The following is a 21652-nucleotide window of genomic DNA, read 5'->3' as shown; positions in this document are numbered from 1 at the left end:
TCAGAGTCAGTTTGTGCAGATGCTTCAGCTGATTTTCTGAATTTAGATTATTAAAATGACCTGTGTGGAGTTAATGTCTCTGATGTTGCCAGATTTTTATTTCTTTTTTAATGAATAGAAGTGCTGGGGTTTTTAATAGTACCAGGACCACTGCTGTTAAACAAAAGTGCTTGCCTTTAAGCCTGACAAATTCAGCAGATAGAAAAAAGAAATAGATAAAAATCAAACGATATTTTGATCATGTTTTTCCCTTTTGCTTTCAGCTGCAATACGATGTAACATAAAACCAAGAGACAATAAATAAATATAAAAAATAAGCAAATAAAAAGAAAGTCTAATGTGATTATACTATATAAATGAAAAGATGACCATAGAAGTCTAGTATATTACCAATGTATTGCTTCATGAAAAGTCCAAGTTATAATTTTCACATTAATCACTGCAAATTTGGTTTCCCTTAACATTATGGTTCCTACCATCATTATACAACAGTTATAAAATAGCACTTGATCCAGTACATGCTATTATTATTATTATTATTATTATTATTATTATTATTATTATTATACACACTGGATTAATACTAAAATGCTGTATTCACTGTTGCAGGGTGAACCAGTTAATGCTTTTAATTAGCTATTTCAGTTCAATTTCAATTAAATAAAATTGTTTGATTGTTTTGTTAATTTCATGCACTTTCCTACAAACATAATGTGCTCATAGTTTGAAGAACAAGCTGACTGAGCACTTATCTGCCATGCTTAGGCATATTTTATTGATATATAATTCAGTCCTTGGCATGAGTCCCAATTAAGAGTATTGTCTCCAATTAAGGAGCTGTCCTCTCTGATATCCTTCATGCAAACAACAGAAGGCCATTTGAGTGTTTTTGAGTATAATTAGACCCACTACTGAAATATCAGTATGGCATATTTTGGCTACATCAAATTGTCAGCCAGTGATGCTGGACTTAATACTGCTCCTTATTCATGCTGACATTGCACGAGAAAATTGGCTTAAGTTCAAGGTCAGAATTGCACTTGAAACGTGCTTTTGTTATTGCCAAACACACTCCCACACAACTGTCTGAGCAGCATGCAAGTTGAGGTTTGGTTACCGATTTGAGCAATTTTGTTATTACATCCTCATTATGTGTATATGTGTATAACTCAACTCTGAATATGGTCCTTTAATTATGGAAGGATTAAGAACATTTTGTTCACTAGTTAGTGGAAATTTCGTTCACTAGTTAGAGGAAATTTTGTTCACTAGTAAGAGGAAATATTGTTCAACTAGTTAGTTGGCTGTTCAACATTTAGACACAATTTAAAGGAGACAAAAACCTTAAGAACATAGAGCTGCCCCAGTTTTGCAGAATTGTTCAATAAATTCGCATGGTTTCTAGTGTATATTAAAATTCCAAGGATCAGGAGTACTACATATTAAAATGGCCTTGTTAAATAATGTAGGTTCTTCAATATCTTATATTTTTAGACTTGGGCCTAAAAGCCACAATGACATGGTACAATTGTCTGACAAGCAGTGCAGTTCACTGCATGACCAAAGATGCAGGCTTTCATCACTTATTTTCATTACTTATTCTCTCAACTGTCCCCAAACCTGTTTAATCTCACATTCTGCATTCCACTATATGTACATAGTGTTATAATTCTACTGTTACTAATCTACTTCTGTCTAAATGTCTGTACATGCTGCTTCATACCTCCTGCTCTATACCTACACCCTCCCACCCTCTCTCACTCCCTCTTTCTTCTTCTCCTTTACTTCTGCATGTCACACTGCAGTAAGAGGACGATAGAAGGATCACTTTTGGCTGCCTCTTTGAACTCCTCCAGTGAGATCTCATCATTATGGTCTTTGTCCATCTTGCTGAAGATCTTGTCCACACGCTGCTGAGGTGTCAAGCCATCTTCGTTCATTCGCATCATAATCACTGTGCCGACCATTTTATAAATTGCCTGAGAGACATTAAAAACAAAGGCGGCAAGGAGGTGAAGACGAAATTAAGACAAATTAGGTTCTAGAATAATTAGCCCTTACAAAAAAATTCTTCATCATGTCAACGTATATAATAATGGTCGTACCTCTATAATTTCAAGCATCTCCATGCGTGTAATCTTGCCATCTCCATCCAAATCATACATATTGAAGGCCCAGTTGAGTTTCTGCTCAAAGCTTCCCCGAGAGGTGATGGACAGGGCACAGATGAACTCCCTGAAGTCAATTGTGCCATCTCCATTTTTGTCAAAGGTACGAAATGCATGTTGAGCAAATTTGGAAGCATCACCATAGGGGAAGAACTGTAACATACAACAATGAGTCATTATGAGTCACTTTGGATGAAATATTCCCTGGCATGTAATGGTGTGGAAAAATGAGCCTCAGAAAGTATTTAGGAAGTATTAAAAATCTACTCTAATAAAGCAGATTTGTGATCTATTTTTAAACAGTTGTCTTTTCATGTGTGTTCTAAACAGCAAATTCAAAAACAAAAAATGACCCAAATAGGAACCAAAGAAACTGGAGGAGCTACAATAATTCTAGTTAATTACCATCAACTTGAGAGAACATGGTAACAGTGAATAGAGTAAAAGCATCTGTAAAACCATACAGCTGAAACCTTTGGTAATAGAATCATAATTAATGGGAAAAACGCAGTCCTAGTTTCCTGGAGCTATTTGTGCAAAAGTACGTACCTTGACATAAAGCTGCTGAAACTCCTCCAGATTTAGGATTCCAGAGGGACAGTCCTTCAAGAAGCCTTTATACCACTGCTTCAACTCCGCCTCATTGAACTCTGTACTCTTGGTCAGGTCATCCAGAACCTCTGGAGCAAGCTTGCTGTTGTGTTTCCCCATATTTAGTAGATTGTCTATGGGCATAAATAGAGAGGTAATGATGGATATTAATACCTGTGGGATTATTACAACAGCAAGGTCACAACATTTTAAAAATCTATTGTGATGGTAATTGAAAACCATAGTTTATTCTGCCTTTAAATTTACTCGGCACATATGGGTCATGCCAAATATGATTTCAGAAGTGTCTTGTGAAATTCTAGTGATTAGCCAGTATAATTTCAATTAACGTTTCCTAAAGCCTTGTAATCCTTTAGTCTCTGATTTTATAAACGTGTCTCTCTTCAACCTGGTACTGACAATATGCCTTACAACATGACACATATCTGCCCACCTAGGAGCCTGAGATATATTTGGCAAGCCCACATTTCTATGAGCTTTAAAAATGGTTATTTGGGTACACGTGAAAAATGGGGTGCCACTGTAATGAGTCATTACCTGGACTTTTAGCTTATTAAAGTTGATTAAATATTTAACAGGTCTAAATACTTGACGAGGAGCTATAATGGCTAAATGCATCAATGGTTATGCAGCAGAGCTGCTGGAGCCCAGTCGCCCACAGCATATTTCTCCGCTCATGACAGGAGGTCATTTATGTGTGATCATGATGACTAATCAGAGGTAAGCATTCATCTCCATCCCCATTCTTTCACCACCACTTGCTCGATTCTGCTCCCTCTCTCTTTGACCTTTTTTGGAATTCTCAGGTAATTTCTGCTCCTCTAGGCATCACACCCATTTGCTGGCTTTAGACAGGAAGCTTTAATTGAACATCTGAGCAGTTAATGGACTTTAAAACTAATGACATAGGCTTCCTGACACTTTTCATGCAATGAAATGACTCATGTTCATTTTAAATGCATTTAAAGAAGACCTCTAGTACATTTTGGCAGTATATGCTAGCCAGTGAAGTGGTTCAGCTGTTCATCACAGCCCTCAGATAATCACAAACAATATGTAGGAGCCATCGATGCATACCTTATGTCAATTATAATTACACACACTTTTACCTCCTCACTTTCTCTACACTATGAGTAAATGTTTATGGGAACTAGCTCCACAATACATTACATCGTGCACGCTATATGCATTTCTGTTCAGGCCAAAAGTAAGTACACCCAATTAATCATTGACCACCTTTAGAAGAGTATTGTATTGTACTGTATTGGAGTCATTTTTGCCTTAATTTATTTCATTGATGGTTGACAGTAATTGCTTATGCACAGCAATAAGCTGTCTATGGTCAAAAAATAGAAAGGTATGCAAAGCTCTCCTAAGGACCTGCCGTGGTACCTTGATGGGATTGAAGTAAGGACTTTGACTTAAGTTTTCTCCCTTTTGCCCATTGTGTAGTACTTCTGCTGGTTCACTTGGGATCATTGTCTTGTTGCATGACCAAGTTTCACCTGAAATTTTAGCTGTCCAACACATGGCCTAACAATTGCCTCCAGAATGCTTTGCTATAAAGAAAAATTCAGGGTCAACTCAATTGAGCTAAGCATTATGACATATTTGGTCTTATCTGGACATCACTCAAGAAGTGTTGCGGTTTGAGCAGATATAACTTTGCTAACTTAAGCCATTGTAGCATGTTGCATTAGGAAAACAGAGGCTTGTACCTGGCTACTCTCATATATAATGCCAGTTTAGTCTGAGAGTCATATACATTAAAATTTAACATTCTCTGAGCTTATGGTGAATTTGATGGGACAACCACTCCTGTAAAAGATTGACAACTGTCTTGAACATTTGCCATTTCTTAGTAACCTTTTCAGTATAGAATTATGGATTTCAAATTGTTTGACAATGACCTTCCCAGAATGATAAGCAGCAACAATTGCTTCTATGAGCTATTTGTTGATGTGTTTTCTTTTTGGCCTGATGACAAACTTGAACATTCTACACAACCAAACTACCTAAAAGTTCTGCTTTTATAGCTAGAGGTGCACACACGTCCTCATGATCAGTTAATCAGCTCCTGAATTAAATCACCTTGTTCATTGATACAGAAGCAATAAGGGTACTTAATTTTACCCAAATCCATCCTGCAAATTGGGTGATGTTTTGCTAAACAAATAATAACATAATTCTATCTTTTAACTGCTCTGTGTTACATAATGGTAGAATTAGGACCCAGTGAGAACTGTGTGATGTTTTGTTATATCTTTTTATAGAAAATCACAGAATTGTGACAAGGTGTACTCTTTTCCCCAACACCATGTAAGAAAATACTACCGCATAATTTTTCTAGGTAGCTTAAGTAGCTGTATGTCCTCTTGCTGTGCGGTTTGTATACATGAGACATACCAAAACTGGGTAGATTCCAGTAAAGCCAATTATGGTCAAGGATTGGCTGACAAGAGCTGAGGTTTCATATAAGAATTAACATATCTTGCGTGTCAGAGTCCAGACCTGGTGGAGTAACATTGTACCTTAACACATCTGACTAAACTCATCAGCTAATTAACAAGGGCTTTACGGGCTACATTTGGTGGGTTAGAGGAGGCAAAACACAGACACAAAAAAATTTAAAAAACCAGAGGAAGACATCCCTTTTCACCCTGACTAATGCTGAACCGAAGAGTTGACCTCCATCTAGCACATTATTTCTCAGCAGCACAACCAGAAGAGGGCTCAGTGAAAATGTTTTGGGTTACCAACCATAACTTGCTACTTGCCCATATTACAGTCAAGTGAAAAAATAAGTACACGCCATGGAAATTGTCATGGAAATCTTTTTTAACATATTTGGACAGGCAAACATTTGATTCTCTTTGAAACAGTGCCTATTAATAAAGGTGATACACTATCAAATGACACATAAAATTAAATTTTTTTAGTAATGTTCACAAACAAACCAGCCACATTGAAAAAATAAGTACACCCCTACATTTATCACACCTTCAAATCTATATAATTGGAATCAGGTATTCAAGATTGTGTGCCAGTGATTAGAACCTGTTTAGGGAGTACAGGTCGAACCTGCCTTATTTATACTCCTCTCATATCTAGTGTCTGGTGTTCCCTTTGTTATTGAGGTATGTGGTGTCATCATGCCAAAATCTAAAAAGATCTGTAAGGCCTTCAGAAAAAAGGTTGTTGATGCCTGTGAGTTTGGCAAGGGATTTAAAAAGATCAAATTATTTGAAATACATCATTCTACACACTGTAAGCAAAATTATCTACAAATGGTGCAGATTTCAAATGACTGCCAATTTGTCCAGGACTGGCCATCCCAACTAATTCAGCCCAAGAGCAGTCTGTCTGATGCAAAAAGAAGTCTCCAAGAACCCCAAAATTTCATCACAGGATCTGCAAGTCTTGCAACTTTTGATGTCAATATGCATGCTTCAACAATCAGAAAGAGAATTTGACCTGCATGGGGAGGCGTGCCAGGAAAAAGCCTTTGCACGACTACAGTTTTCCAATGAGCATATAGGTAAAGACCAGGACTTTTGAAAAATGTGTTCTGGACAGATGAATCAAAGATAGAGTTGTTTGGCCACAGTAACAGCAGACATGTTTGGTGCAGATCAAAGACAGCTTTTCAGGAGAGGCGCCTCATACCAACTGTGAAGCATGGTGGTGGAAATGTTATGGTTTGGGGTTGCTTCGCTGCCTCAGGGACTGGACAGCTTGCATTAATTGATTCAACTATGAATTCTTCATCATATCAGAGTGCTTTAATATAACGTGAGGCCATCTTCTGAAAGTTGAAGTTGAACAGAAAGTGGACCTTTCAACAGGATAATGATCCTGAGCACACTAGCAAATCCACCAAGGAATTGCTCAAAAAGAAGAAATGGAGGATATGGAATGGCCTAGTCAAAGCCCGGATTTGAATACCATTGATATGTTGTGGGGGGATTTGAAACGGACAGTACATGCAAGAAAACCCTCAAACATCTTGCAACTGAAAGAATATTTCATGGAAGAGTGGTCAAAAATTCCAGCAAGCCTAGTGGACAATTATGCAAAAATGCCTGCATGAAGTTATTTCTGCTAAAGGGGGCAATACTAGCTTCTGAGACCAAGGGTATACTTACTTTTTCCACAGAAGAATATCACAATTGATATTTATGTTGAATAAATGATTCAAAAAGCTAATTTTCCTTGTGATTTTGTTCAAGTATATCGACTTCATTAATCTGTTATCAAAGATCACCTGTTTCAAAGATGATCAAATGTTTGCTTGTCCAAATATGTCAATAATGTCAATTTCCATGGGGTGTACTTATTTTTTCACATGACTGTATGAGCAGGGCTATATTTTTATTGTGGATCTAATCAACACTTGTTGAAGTCTACTACAACTGTATTCTATAGTTTGTTAAAGAATCCACTTACAGGAGTGTGATTACAATTAAAGTACTGCTATAAAGGTATAGTAATCAGACCACTCTACTAAAGCGCATCCACCCTGAAGGAGCCGCAATCTGTATTGATAAGGACTAGGTACAAGCACTAAGCATATTCTGTGTACCCATACAAGCGGTACTTAGCATCAAAGGCTTTTGCATATCTTATTTTGGTGTTATACTTCAAGCAGAAAAAAAATATTACATGCGAAAATATATTTTCTGAGATCTTTTTAAGATCACATGTTTGATTACGTCATGGCACAGCAGCAATTTTCTGGGTGCATGTTTGCTTGCTATTGTTCATGTAAGAGCACAAACATGTTCAAGGGAAAACTCCTCTCTCTCTCTCTCTCTCTTACCAAGTCTCTTACCTTTTTTTTTGTTCTGCCACATCTATGCCACTTTCGTGGCAAAATCTCAGTATTCTAAATGTAAATCTAAATATCCTATATTCTCCTGTTAAAGCATATACACTACTTTTAAAATCTAACATGGCTACTGCAAAATGCATTGTAATATATAAACGGAACACAATGCAAAAGAGTGTTAAATACAAGGCAGTATTTAAATATAGATGTTCCTCTGACAGCAGTTCAAAAGTACAACAAAAAAAACCCTGCTAAAGCAGAAGAGGAAAAGGCCTCTGACGCCAAGCCTCTTTTATGTAATTCTCTATAAATGTTAGCAACTGACACAGGATAATCATAGCTAGTCAGGGAACAGATCCACAGAGTTGGGGTCCTAAGGATGATGAGGAAATAAGTTGGTGACACAAGCAGCACTACAGAATTGATGAAAATGGTGGCAAAACAGACCTGGCAACACTGTGATTCAACAAAGTCTCCCTACAGCCGTCTAAGAACCATTCTGCACTCTAGTGTAGAGTGCTCTAGAAAGAGCTTCATCAATTATTTTTGAGTAAACCAACAACTGCATGTTCTGCAGTGGTTCTTTTTCATTCACAACTTATAATCATTGACACCTTTCAGGAAGACATTTTTTACTTACAAAAAAACAACAACAACCTTTGTCTAAAAACTCAAACACTTGCTGCACAAAAGGAACAGTATGACTTTATGCCCAGATTGCTCTAACACATTTTTACTACATTTAATAAGTAATTGCATTTAGTAATGCTCATGCCACCAACTTATTTCTCATAATTATTCTTAGGGCTGCAATCCTTGGCTCCGATCCCCAACTAGCTATGATAATCCTGGACAGTTGCCTACATTTATGTAATTCTCCCTGCAAATGCTAGGGAGAATTATAGAAACAAAGCCTGACTTCAGTTTTGTCCCTTATCCTCTTTGGCGTGAGCAGGATTCCTGTTTGTAAAGAATTAATAAACAAAGCGGATATTTAAGGATCTCTACTTTTTAAATAAGAACCATCTCTGATAGGAAACACGCTGTTATAAATAGAAGCTCCTTGAGGGACAAACTGAAGAATGCTTTTTTTTAGGTTTCTATCTAGACCTTTCACCTTTTAAACAGTGTACAAAAACCTGCACTATGTGTACCTTTGAAAGGTTTGTAGTGGTCATTTATGTTGCACATATGTTACTAATGATAACGTGTTCAAATGTTACAACAATTCCCAAAGTATAAATCTGGAATTAAAAAAAAAAAAAAATGCAGACTTGACAGGACTTAAAGTAGCAAAAAATTCATAATGTCAGTTTTGGCCGTTTTGCCTAAAAATGTTGGGAACCCCTACCTTAAACCTTCACTTTGTGAAAAATGAAAAAAGAATTAAGTTTATGAGGGGAAAGTTTACACCCCCAGGCGAATAATATACTATAGTTACTTTTACATATTTTTAAAGCTTTTTCAAATGCCTCATGGAATGGGTGGTCACCCTAGTACCACCCCAGTGACAGGGTATCACTTACACCCTGAGGGCCTTGAGGCCCTCAACTCTCTCAACTTGTCTACCAAATAAATATATGTAAAACTGAACACATTGTTCTAATGCATAAGTTGCATTCAAAGTGTAAGCTAAAATTCTAACACCCTCGAAAAAGAAGATATTTTCACAAAGATACAAAAAAAAAAAATCCTCTTGGCTCTCTTAGTACAAGGTGCAAACGGTAATTGAGCGTACTGCTTAGTTAGAACAATCAATTAGGGACACCCAGATAATGAGTAATGATCCAGTTACCATTACCATTGTCATCTGGCCAACATAATATCATGGACTAGAAGCATGCAGCTAAATAAAAAAAAATGTATAATGTTTAATGTGCCTTGGTTTAAAAGACATGTGCAGTGGTGAAATGTAATGTAATTCTCGTATAGCACTTAAGAAAATAACTGATTATAAACAAGTGAAATGCTTACTGTGAGATATACTGCAACACCTTAAACCAGGGATTCCCAAACTAGGGGTCGTGACCCCATGTGAGGTCACATGATTTACAAATGGGGCCATGAGAGGAACTCTTCTCTTTTGTTGTTTTTATTTACTTAACAAATTAATATAAGGAATGTCAATCTAACTATGAAGATATATTTTGCATACTACTATTTTCAATTATTACTATTTTCAAGGAAAGTCACATTCAAATAAGCAACATTTAAATTAGGAGTGTTTGTGCTATTTTAAATCTTTTTCAGAATCCTGACATGCTACACTAGCATAGGAGATGAGCAATAAAAGCAGACAATTTCGCCATCCATCAACCAAGGCAACAATCAGTGAGTCAGTGGAACAACAGGAAACAAATATAAATATATGTGGGAATACTTATTAAATATGGATTTAAATGCATGAGGTTAAACATCAAGAGAAACCCAAACACTGCAAAAACAGAGTACTCAGATATCTTTGCATGCACTAAATATGCAACAATAACCTTTATGTAACCTAAATATGTAAAAATAATAATAATAATAATAATAATAATAATAATAATAATAATAATAACCTAAATATTTAAAAATAGCCTTTACAAGGTTTGTAGTCGTCATTTATTTTGCCTCCATGCCACGCTGCACTGATGCAGTAATTCGTGAAAAAGGAGCCCCGACCAAGTGTTGAGTGCATAAATCAACATACTTTTCAGAAGGTCGACATATCTGTATTATAAATTCGTTATTCTAATATTTTTGAGATACTGGATTTTTGATTTCCATGAGCTGTAAGCCATAATCATCAACATTAAAACAAAAAAGGCTTGAAATATTGACTTTATGTGTAATGAATCTAGAATATATGAAAGTTCCACTTTTTGAATTAAATTACGGTCATATATATATATATATATATATATATATATATATATATATATATATATATATATATATATATATATACACACACACACATACATACATATACAGTGTGTGTGTGTGTGTGTGTAAGTAAGTAGCCTCCAAACTATGAGGTTTCCACCACCATAGTGTGTGTTGTTTATTGCATACAATATACAAAGACAGAAAACCCAAAGATTTGGTTTCAGTATTGGTTTTAAGTATGGCCAGACATTTCACACCCATTATTACAAGTATTACTAATAGATTTCCAAATAGATTTGGAAGTGGCACCATAATTTTTTCTAAATCAGTATGGCCTGCAACACATGATTTCTTCTTCTGATTTATGATGATTATAATGAAGAGACATTCATTTTTACTAGGACATGACATTGACCAGTGTAGGAAGCATGCCAGACTCAAAGAATGCCATAAATATCTCCACAGTGGGGGTGTGGTTGTCTGTGTACAAGCTTTTCATGTTTTGGACATAAATGCAAAGGCAGTAAGGCAGATTTTAACATCTGTAGGATCACTTTGAGCAAGGATCACATCGTTCTCTTTAATTAAGTGAACAGCAGATAAACTTGTAGCTCACGCTTATCAATTTAATGGTGGTGGCTATTGCTTTCATTTATTATTAGATGTATTAAGTCAATGAAATTTGGGTTCTATTATTGGAAAAGGTGAGAGGTTGTGCTGCAGTAATGAGAGCAGTAATCTTAATACTGTCATGTTGAGATATTAGACTCAACTGTCTAGCTCATTCATACACATAAACATCTTAAACACAGCTGGTAACACTACACCACTAATTTATATATACACTGTACTTCTTCCAGTCTAGTCAGTTTTTATATTTAGATTTCCACTTAGGGGGCATTTGCATTCAGTTTGCTTAAGAACTAGCGACTAACAAGCAAGGATGCCGAACATTTTTAGTGTGCATTCTTAGTGAGCATTTCATACTATTAAATCTAATGAATGTGAGTAATTTTCTACACATTATCTGAAGTATCCAAGACATCCAATGGAATTAGAATTCACTGAGAAGAGAATAATGAAGAGCTGCTTGACCTCATCTAACTGAAGAAATTTTAAGGATAATAATCAAGGACAGATTTGCTGGACAGCATAAACTACATCTAAATATACTTCAAGCCCAAACATTTAATACATGATCCATAAAGCAAGCTTCTACAATAATTATACCAGATAATGACTAAGAGTTTTACAGAATTAAGCACAGAAGTCAGTCAAGGCAGAAAACCCCACCATGGCTGGTGTAAGGCTTGGATTCGGCTCTGCAGTGGATTCATTCACTGTCATGGATAAACGGCTGCAATAAGAGGAGCGTGGCCTTATATATGAATGAATAAATTAATAGAAATATAAGATAGCTAAACATGGGAGCATGGTGGCTTAGTGGTTAGCACATTTGCCTCACACCTCCAGGGTTGGGGGTTCGATTCCCACCGTGGCCCTGTGTTTGCCCCGTTGCCCCCGTTCCCCCTGTTTGCATGTTCTCCCCGTGCTGCGGGGGTTTCCTCCGGGTACTCCGTTTTCCTCCCCCAGTCCAAAGACATGCATGGTAGGCTGATTGGCATGTCCAAAGTGTCTGTAGTGTATGAATGGGTGTGTGAATGTGTATGTGATTGTGCCCTGCGATGGATTGGCACCCTGTCCAGGGTGTACCCTGCCTTGTGAATGATGCTCCCTGGGATAGGCTCCAGGTTTCCCTGTGACCCTGAAAGCGGTAGAGGATGGATGGATAGATAAACAACATAGAAGAAAGTACATGAAAATGGGATTAACATTTTGTAAGTTTCTGGCAGGCACAGTGTGACCAGGCTGATATGGAAAATCATATTTAATATAAAACAGTGCAAAGAAACTTTTTTTTACAATTTCAATTTTCTAATTAGTGACAGTTATCAGTTGTTAAGTCTGGATTATTGATTTCCTGGAATCCAGGCATCCTGGAAGACTCGGACAAAGTGTGAACCAAAGCAAAGGACTAATAGGAGCAAAGCTCAAGAATAAGTACATCATTGCAGCTATTCAAGATGGTCTTCTGATTGGAGAATGTTCCAATACTTGTACAAAACCACTATGTAGATAAACAGATCTTTAACACTTCATCCTATAGGAGATCCTCTAGTCCACAGAGTTCTCCAGGTTCTTAAAGCTGTGCTAAAAAATATGCCAGTTTATCTAGCTTTCATAGCATCCCTATTAATCCCCCCCATCTCTCTCTGATCATTGTCACTCAGATAGATCGATAGACCACAGCTGGCAGACTGCTGGTTTTTGTGACGTCTTTGACATTCCAGCAAGGTCTGTCCCGTCCTTTTAAGAGCTGCTGAATGAGATAGAAACTCTGGACTCTGGGACATTGCAGTGGATTAATTTCAACACACAAAGGGGACAAAAGGGAGACAGAGAGATGTGAAGAATAGATCAGAAAAGGGGAAAAAAAGACACATTTTGTCATGTGTGGAGAACATTGAGCTAGTCACTGAATATGACTGAAAAATAAATGTCAAGACGACTGCTATAGACTTGAATCTGGAGAATGCCTTCCTGCTAGTTTTGAAATAAATATCTGGGACAGAGCAAGATGTAAAAGACTTGGGACTGACATATTAAATTGATGTTACTGCATCTCTGAATTGGCTACATCACTCTCTCTCTCCTCTCCACTAATAGCTGGTGTGCGGTAGGCGTTCTGGCGCACTATTGCTGCCGTCGCATCATCCAGGTGAATGCTACACACTAGTGGAGGTTGAGGAGATCCCCCACCAACCAATTAAAGCGCTTTGAGTGTCTAGAAAAGTGCTATATAAATGTAAAGAATTAATAATAATAATAATAATAATAATATTTTTACAAGCAAAATAGGAACTTCTGATGTATTCGGGTCTGTGGTAATACAGTCTAATTTGAACTATTCCTGTTCCTTGGCTATGCCACAGTACAAGGACATCAGTGTCAGTACAAATACAGCTACATCATAAGCTACTACTACTACACAGTTAGCGTGTACATATTACAAGTTAAAGGTTTCATGTCTATGAATTTGTCTAGTCAACCAGCATTTCAAAAAAGTAGTCAACAAGTCATCTTTCATAGGGAAAGCAAACTGATGCAGAACATCACTATATTATGCCATTTAGTGCAATTAAACTCCGATCAACAACAGCAAAGAATGTATCAAACAGCTATTTAATTATATTTCCAGCTTTAATGCTTTTTTGGCTATGACAACAAAGGCTCCCGGGAGGCAAGGGGGCAAAATCTTTAGGTGGGAATTATGGCACATGCTCTCTTTAATATCAAGCAGTTAAACATGGGCATTTGTGAGCTTGTGTATACAGACGAGGGCAGATAGTCCTTTTCCTGGAGTGTGTTACATTTCCTTGTGATGCAGCATGGACAGCACCTAGAAAAGATGTGGTTGGTTGGCTTCATGTCTCAGAGGAAGCATGTGTTAGCCTTCACCCTTCACAGTTGGCATCTGTCTTATAATGGGGGGAGCTGGCAGGTGGATGGGGATTGGCAGGTGACCAAATTGGGGAAAAAACTTTATGTAAACTCTGGTGTAAAAAACATCTGCCTTGCTGTATTTACACTAACTACTACACACTAATGATTATTTGCATGTTTAACCCTGATATGTGTTGTTTTATTTTAGATAGTCATATTCAAAACTCAAGAGGAACTAGAACAAGTCTACATGAAAACAAACTCTGAAAGCTCTGGTTGGTGAAATAAGTTACAAACAAGCAGTCTAACAACAGTGTAGCACTGTTTATGTGTATTGAACTGTGCATGGAGTAATTGATATGTACACAAACCACTCTGGCAGATGAATTAGAAGGTCTATCTCACTGAAGGTTCAATATTGGAGTGCTTGAAAATGCTACTGCTACAAATCACCTAAACTTGTGAATTTCAACAACACCCTGTTCTTGATGTGTGAATTGTTTGGGAATTTGTAGATGCATATTTTATAAACTGTAATTTTACATCTTAAATCACCCAATAGTAAATCATCAATTACGACCACAATAAATTTGAACACAAAATGCCAGCTTATGGTTTAAGCCATTTAAGAAAATGAAAGTAAAATGAGGTTGAATAATAATACTCATTACGTACCATGGTGTTCGCCTGTTATATGCAGTATATTCAAAAGGATGCCAATATGTGAACTTTCTTAGGAAACTTTCCCTTGAATTTAGCTCAATTTCAGAAGAGTCATTACATTTTTCAATGGCACATAAGGCATAACAACCAATAGTGGGCATAAATAATGCAGCTGTTGAGCACTAAAGGTCAACCATGCTCATCTAGAGGCATAGAGGCAGATCCATAACTGTCAGACACCATCATCGTCCACTGGAAGTGCTTTTGTGCGCTGCCTGAGGGCGACAGACCCAATACAAAAGGGGTTTCTAAATAATACATGAAAGGATCCAGGTGAAAGAATAGATATTTGTATATGTTCTGACTAATAACAATAATAATGGCTGTTAATTGTTGCAATGGTTTTTGTGCATGTCTACATGCATTCTCATTCTTTTCTATGTCTCTATATCAAGTTATCACATGCAAACTGAGGCCTCAGAGGCAAGCTAGTAGCAATAATTATAAGGTTGCTTTTTCTGGTTTCAAATGAAGTAAGCCAGTAACCAACAAATAACTTTAACTGACTCCACTGGAGCACTTTTTGAGCCAAGTTCCTGCAAGACCCCTACAACAGATTCACAACCATATATGTCTCATTGATGTAAAACTGTGCATAAACAAAACAAAACACACCTAGTATCTGCCTCACTAGCATTGCCCAGGTCGCACTACACAATTTTAAATTAATAACTTCTGAAACAGGTGTTGTTTCTATAGCAAAATTGTGCTCATGTGGCAGCACAATGGAAAAGCAGGAAACTCTCTCTGATAATACCAGGTCATGGTACCAGTGCATCTCTACATCCCATAATGTGCTGAATGCTGCCATTTGTGCTTTCTAATGCAAGGATCTGTTTTAAGAATAATCTGATTTCAGAATGTGTGTTGGAGAGCCCTTTAAACCTCAAAGGTCCTGTTTATCTTTCCTACTTTCCTGAGATTTCTTTGTTATGTTATGTTCCTTTTTGGTCATTCAAAACTGCATACTAGTCTTATTTGCAGAGCATCTCAGACACACAGGGAAAAAACAAGGCATCCTCCACCTGCTCATGAAGATATCCTTGCATCAACAGCACAGTCCCCCAAGGGTGACAACTGGTACTGAAGCTTCCTCTTATACCCTTGGGACTGTCGGATAATGAGGAAAATTTACAACATATGTTGTATGATGGAGAAATGCAAATTTTGGGGTAGCTGATTGTGGACGATCAAACCAGCTAAACAAGAAAGTATTACTATGTTAACAGCTTGTGATTCATAATTAGTTACATTAAACTACTAACCTGAGGGCTTACACAACATCCACAATTTCATAACATCTCAGTGAACAGGTGGATTGCACCTGATGACCAAAATCCCTTCTGGCAAAGAGTTCGGACTCAGAGGCCTTGGTAATGTAATTAGGACTTAATCAATATTTAATATTCAAGCCACTACATATTCATAGTACCATCATACTGTAATTGGATCAAGTTTTATCTTAGGCTTGACAATCAATCAATCAATTATAATTGGAGTACTACCATTATTTGTATATAACATTGGGCTATTTGCCTAACTTTGTTAAAGTAGTATTTGGATTTTCCAGACATATGTCATTAAGTAATGTTAGAGGATAGAGGATGTATGTAAGGATTATAATTGATTTGCACAGGATAAGTGATCACTGTATAAAATCATAACTTAATGATGGTTGTTACATCAAATCTTCCATGCATACAACACACATCTTCTATCTTTAATGTAAATTGGTTATTCATCCATCCATCGCTTTTCTGTACCGCTTATCCATACTGGGTCACGAGGAACCTGGAGCCTATCCCAGTGGGCATGGGGCACAAGGCGGGGGACACCCTGGACGGGGTGCCAATCCATTGCAGGGCATAAATTGATTATTTTGTCCATTATTATATAACCTCTTGTTGTAGCGCTTGTGGCCACACAAATCACACTTGATCACTAGTAGATCACAGGCCCATAACATGTTTGTAGGCTTTACTTGAACTCAATGACTAACTAAAATTCCCTGTCACTTCTCTGACGAGTCCATTGTCTATATTTAATTTTTTCTACATTTTGAATGAGGCCAATTTGATTTTGCTGGAAGATGATAGAAAAGAGCTTTTCCTGGAGTGTCTCTATATTTTCTATATATATTGTATCTATATACCTCTTTTCCAACAGGATATAATGGAATATTTACCTACATGTCAATTCATATGGGTTATATATTACCTGTGGTTATTATTACTGGTCATTTTATAAAAGGAAAAAACAGTGTAATCCTCCCGGACCCATGCATGTGCAGAATTAATTTCCAGCAATACTCTAAAAAACATTATACCACCTCTCCATGTAAAACTAGTCAAACCCAACTAGTGCTTAAGCTATATGACTAACCATTGGAACAGCTAGAGGTTGAGTGCCTTACTTGAGGGCCCTAGAGCAGTAGCCATCAGCTTAAACATCTGGAGCTATAGCCAAGTTCTCTTGAGACTATTTTTAAAAAAAGGCTCTGACACTCACAAAGCTAATTAAAGTGATTTCTGTCTATATAACATAAAATTGAACTCTCAATGAAATTGTCCCACTTCCAACATCAAACCATTTCCTGTTAAAGATCAAAATGCTGTAAATAGAAGGGGAACTGGAAGCCACCCACTGGTTTAGTGGAAATACCACCTGGCTTAGTAGCATATCAGTGGAAATTTATACCAGCAGCGAGTTTGGCAAGGCTTGTTATCCTATTTCTCTGTATTAGCTGTGTCAATGTGTATTTTACAGATTCTGTCAGATCCAAGTACCATAACATTAGGGTGAGCATGAGAAACAATGTGTTTATGATGTCCAAACATGGCCTGCAGCATTGTGAAATGACTTGAGCTGCTAAATGTATTTGACAGCATCTTGCTCATTATAGCACTACACTCTTTTCTCATTCACATTCAAAACAGGCAGCAGTGCAAAGCAAGCAAAAAGCATCTTTAGGACCTGGTAGATGAGAAGAACACAACAATACCAACAGGCACCTATCGGATGTAAGAAAAACAAAACTGTCCTTTGCTCTTTTTTTTTTTTTGGTCCATGCATGCCTTTTGTTTTTCATGCATTGAGTTTCCTTGAAGTGGGTTGATTAGTCGTGCTGAGCAGCCAGTGACTGGCCACGGCTTTTTGAGTTCAGCCATTTTGGAACTGCTATCTATCACCATGAGAAACAGAGCATGTGGGCAATTGATCAAACGGCTCTGTGTGCATGGTTTGATACACCTGGCGCTGCCTGGTCGCTTTTGTCTGGGATAAAATGGAATACTGACACTGGCCATGTGTTTCCTTGAATGGGATATTTTTTTGCATGGGTGAGATTCAGTCAGGGGTGTACACTAAGGAGGATGTGGGGACAAAAAGGTACTGAGTTCAGGCTCCTCGCCCATCACCTGTTCTCAGTCACCAGGAGCACAGGGCCAGAAAATACTGGACAAAAAACAAGATTGCATGTAATCTATCTATTAGGAGAACAGCTGAAATGTGACAAAGTTTGTGGGAATAATAGCATGTATCCATATGAATTTAGTGTTGTCACGAAGGGATTGAAATTTATATTAAAAACATGGAAAAAATATTCCATCTCAGTCCAACAATGATAACTTTGTTTCACATCACATGAAAAAAAAAATAGTAATTCAAATCAATATCAATATTCTTGCATATCGTTTAAAGACTATTAAAGGAACTTTGACAACCAATTATCAGTCTACTGAAAATTATATACAGTAGGGACACTTTAGCGCCTGTCTTTTCCACAAGTACTTAACATTTCAACACCATTTCCAAACCACTACACGCTACAGTAGATGATGTTTTGGTTCTTTTTCTTCTGGGAGTTTCTCAGTGGTCAGGGTTTGTCTGTCTGGTCAGCATAATACCCATGTCCCTTTCCACTTTCACCCAGCACAGTTATTTATTTACTCTGCATCACTGCATGTCTGTATGGCTCAATAAAACTCATCTCATACAAAACTGACACTGTGACAACTCCATCCAGTAAAATGAGAGGTGGATGAAAGATGTTATGATCTTACTGCAGTCAGACTGGATAGGCGCTCAGCTTTGTCTTGTAGTAGCTCCAGATACACATCTGCCTATGCACAGGGTAAATAAACCACTTTCTGGGTTATCACCTTGACCTACTATATATATAGTCTGCTGTCCGGAGTAATACAACAGTCCACAGTTGCAGTTGAACACACACAATGGAACACATACACACATGCAGTAGAAATCAGCATGGGTAGACTACTGAACATAACCACACTCATGCAGCGCAAAACAAGACTGCAGTCAGGAATTAGACATGCATTTTAATGATCAGGCTATACAAGCACTACAGCTGCTACTGGGTTGGTTGTGGTGCCTAATAAAGTGCAAGGACACATTTTAATATACAAAGTCCATATAGAAATGCTGTCTGTGGGCTTTCATACTGTCTATCAACAAACGACAAGCAGAAACAGCATCTGTGTGGCTTCTTAGTAATTTTCTACAAAAAGTGAAAACGACACATTTATAATAAGAGGGAAATAATATCCACAAGTTTTATTATAGGCTACAGGTGGTCCCTTTAACGTTTTGATATTTACCGTTTATTATCAGAAGCTGACAAAATTACGCACAGAGCTAGTGCAGCTGAAAGTAGACGCATGGATGACTCACCCAAATGTTTGCGGTGAGGTAACGCGGTGTTTCGTGTGTGTGCGTGTGTCCGCAAAGTGTTCCTGTAAAGAGCTAAACGCGTGGACGGCGCTCGGCGGGAAACCGTGCAGAATCGCGGAGCCACACGCGCGCAGTCGCTTCTTCCTCGAGCTGGGCGCAATGAATGGAGCGCGCTCATCTCCCTGGCTACCATATTTGCATAAGTAACACCCAAAGCCTACTCTGATTGGACAATATTCAAGGCTCTGCGACGGGCTAAATCTTGTGCGTATATGATTGGATGGCCGGTGGTGTCAATCAAAACGAGGCTTTCGGAAGCGTACAGCGCTTCTAAACAGACCACCATGCGGGTAAACAGAGTGACAACAGTTAGATAAACACTTAGACGTGTCCAGTTGTGGTAGGTATTTGCGTCGCACTGGCTCTGTAACAGGCATGAACTAATAATATCACTCAGTTCAGTTGTAAAGCGTTAATGGACACTTGTGACACTCACCACAGTCAGGAATATAGAGGAGACGCCACTTTACAGTTAATAAATTAGTAAATAATTATCAAACAGAATGAAATATTTTTTCCTTATCTATCTGATCAGTAGCGTGTGTGTGATTAGCATGGGCAGTCCATGGGCCTTTCAGAGGTGTGATTACTTTCTCATAATTTGATATTGTGAATTCCTGACACCAAATCACAGAAGTACCTCATTTTCTGTCTTGATGCCTTGTTTTGGCATCAGAATAACATCAAATTATATTCTGGTTTGTTTATTTCTTTGTTTGTTTGTTTGTTTGTTTGTTTCTGGCAAATATACAAGATAGCATACAGCCTTTAAAATGAAAATTATTTCCTTGTCTAAAATGATGCATTTTCAATAAAACATTTCTCTACATTGCAGCATGAAGCTGTATTATTATTATTATTATTATTATTATTATTATTATTATTATTATGTCATGGTAGGATTACAGTTCCATCAGTGTATAATAACAGGGCTCAGGATACTGTCACCATCCACTTTAATAGGAACAGCTGTACACCTCCTAATTGATTCAATTATCCAATCAGCCAATTATGTGGCAGTAGTGCAATGCATAAATCATGCAGAGACAGGTCAAGAGCACGTTATTAGGTACGTTATGTTCACATCAAACATCCGATTAGGGAAAATGTCAACTCGGTGAATTGAGTTTTCACCTTCACCTTTACTGTAGCCTCAGATTCTTGTTCTTGGCTGACAGGAGTGGAACCTGATGTAGTCTTCTGCTGTTGTAACCCATTTCTTTAACTACGAATGTAAATCCAAGACTTCTTGGCCACTGAACCTGATCTTCCTAATATAAACATGATTTAACTACATTAGCTGTTTGAGTCTGGCACCAGGGTCGATATACTAAATGATCATGATATTTAATGGTGCACATTAGATTTCTACTCCTCTCTGTTTTGTACAGCTCAGTTGTACTGAACTGTCCTTTGAGCCAGTTAGTGTAAGGAAGTGTGTAATCGGTACATCGTCTCACCTTCATGCACATTCTGCAGGGTCGTGGTGGGTTAGCAGATACATCAGGTCTCTATGTTTTGCACTCTTTCACAAGGGGGCAGTAAGCCAGATTATTAGTAAATATCAATAGAGTGCAAAAATAACACATCATGGGAAGCCAGTGATATATTCCGTGTCTACTTCTCAGCCAGCTTTAGCTTTTTTATGTCTCTTTATATCTATTTATGTCTCTTAGCTCTGCTATACTGTATATCCTTAACTTACCCACCTCACTGCCAGACAAGCCAATATTATATTAGTATTATTCCTACTTAATTTAATTAAATTAAAGTAATGTGGGGTCTCATAATTGAATTCTTAGAGTTATTAGCCTATTTGGCTGGTCCCTTGGATTTAATGGGTTTTATCTAAAACCCAATAACTAAAAAAAATGAAATAGGCCTATAAATTAAAAAAAAATGTCAACTTGAATCTAATGATGGGTTTAATTATAGTATGATTTGTAAGTGGGAAGGGAAAAAAAGCTATATGTCTTCAATAAATATGCAGAATAATGAATCTAACATTTGAGTAGCTAGAATATGTTCATAAATTAAATGATTACTGAGAGGGTAAGTGGAAATATTTTGATGGGTGACAAGTAACGGGTCTCTACTAATGGGATGCTAATCGTGGGATTATTGTGCTGTGACTTTATTACCTTTCTATTTAAAAAAAAACACAAAATGCTAAAAATTGTTCATGGGAAAATGA

The 21652-nt window shown here is 37.3% G+C and overlaps 1 protein-coding gene across 2 annotated transcripts; it reads right to left on the bottom strand.

Annotated features, from left to right (window-relative positions):
• Nucleotides 1-573: 573 nt before the first annotated feature.
• hpcal4 (hippocalcin like 4) lies at nucleotides 574-20192 on the bottom strand. Of its 2 annotated transcripts, none has more exons than XM_053613222.1 (4): nucleotides 19399-20192; nucleotides 2718-2893; nucleotides 2106-2321; nucleotides 574-1979 (listed from the first exon to the last, which is right to left on the bottom strand). In XM_053613222.1, exons 1-4 carry the CDS (start codon nucleotides 19589-19591, stop codon nucleotides 1782-1784), a joined length of 783 nt encoding a protein of 260 aa, XP_053469197.1. In that variant the 5' UTR covers nucleotides 19592-20192; the 3' UTR covers nucleotides 574-1781. The 2 variants fall into 2 exon arrangements, with proteins under 2 accessions (XP_053469197.1, XP_053469198.1); XM_053613223.1 differs by lacking the exon at nucleotides 19399-20192 and adding an exon at nucleotides 18768-18901.
• Between the last annotated feature and the right edge of the window lie 1460 nt (nucleotides 20193-21652).

The sequence above is a fragment of the Ictalurus furcatus genome, chromosome 24, assembly GCF_023375685.1.
Source record: "Ictalurus furcatus strain D&B chromosome 24, Billie_1.0, whole genome shotgun sequence".
NCBI lineage: Eukaryota > Metazoa > Chordata > Actinopteri > Siluriformes > Ictaluridae > Ictalurus > Ictalurus furcatus.
This window is presented reverse-complemented; position numbering and strand designations above follow the sequence as displayed.

Bases quoted from the DNA above. Each gene is read 5' to 3' on its own strand.
- hpcal4 (XM_053613222.1), bottom strand. From the start codon at position 19,591: ATGGTAGCCAGGGAGATGAGCGCGCTCCATTCATTGCGCCCAGCTCGA. The intron at 2,322-2,717 runs GTACGTACTTTT...TGTATGTTACAG, and splicing joins TTCAGCAGCTTTATGTCAAG to TTCTTCCCCTATGGTGATGC. The intron at 1,980-2,105 runs GTACGACCATTA...AATGTCTCTCAG, and splicing joins AGATGCTTGAAATTATAGAG to GCAATTTATAAAATGGTCGG.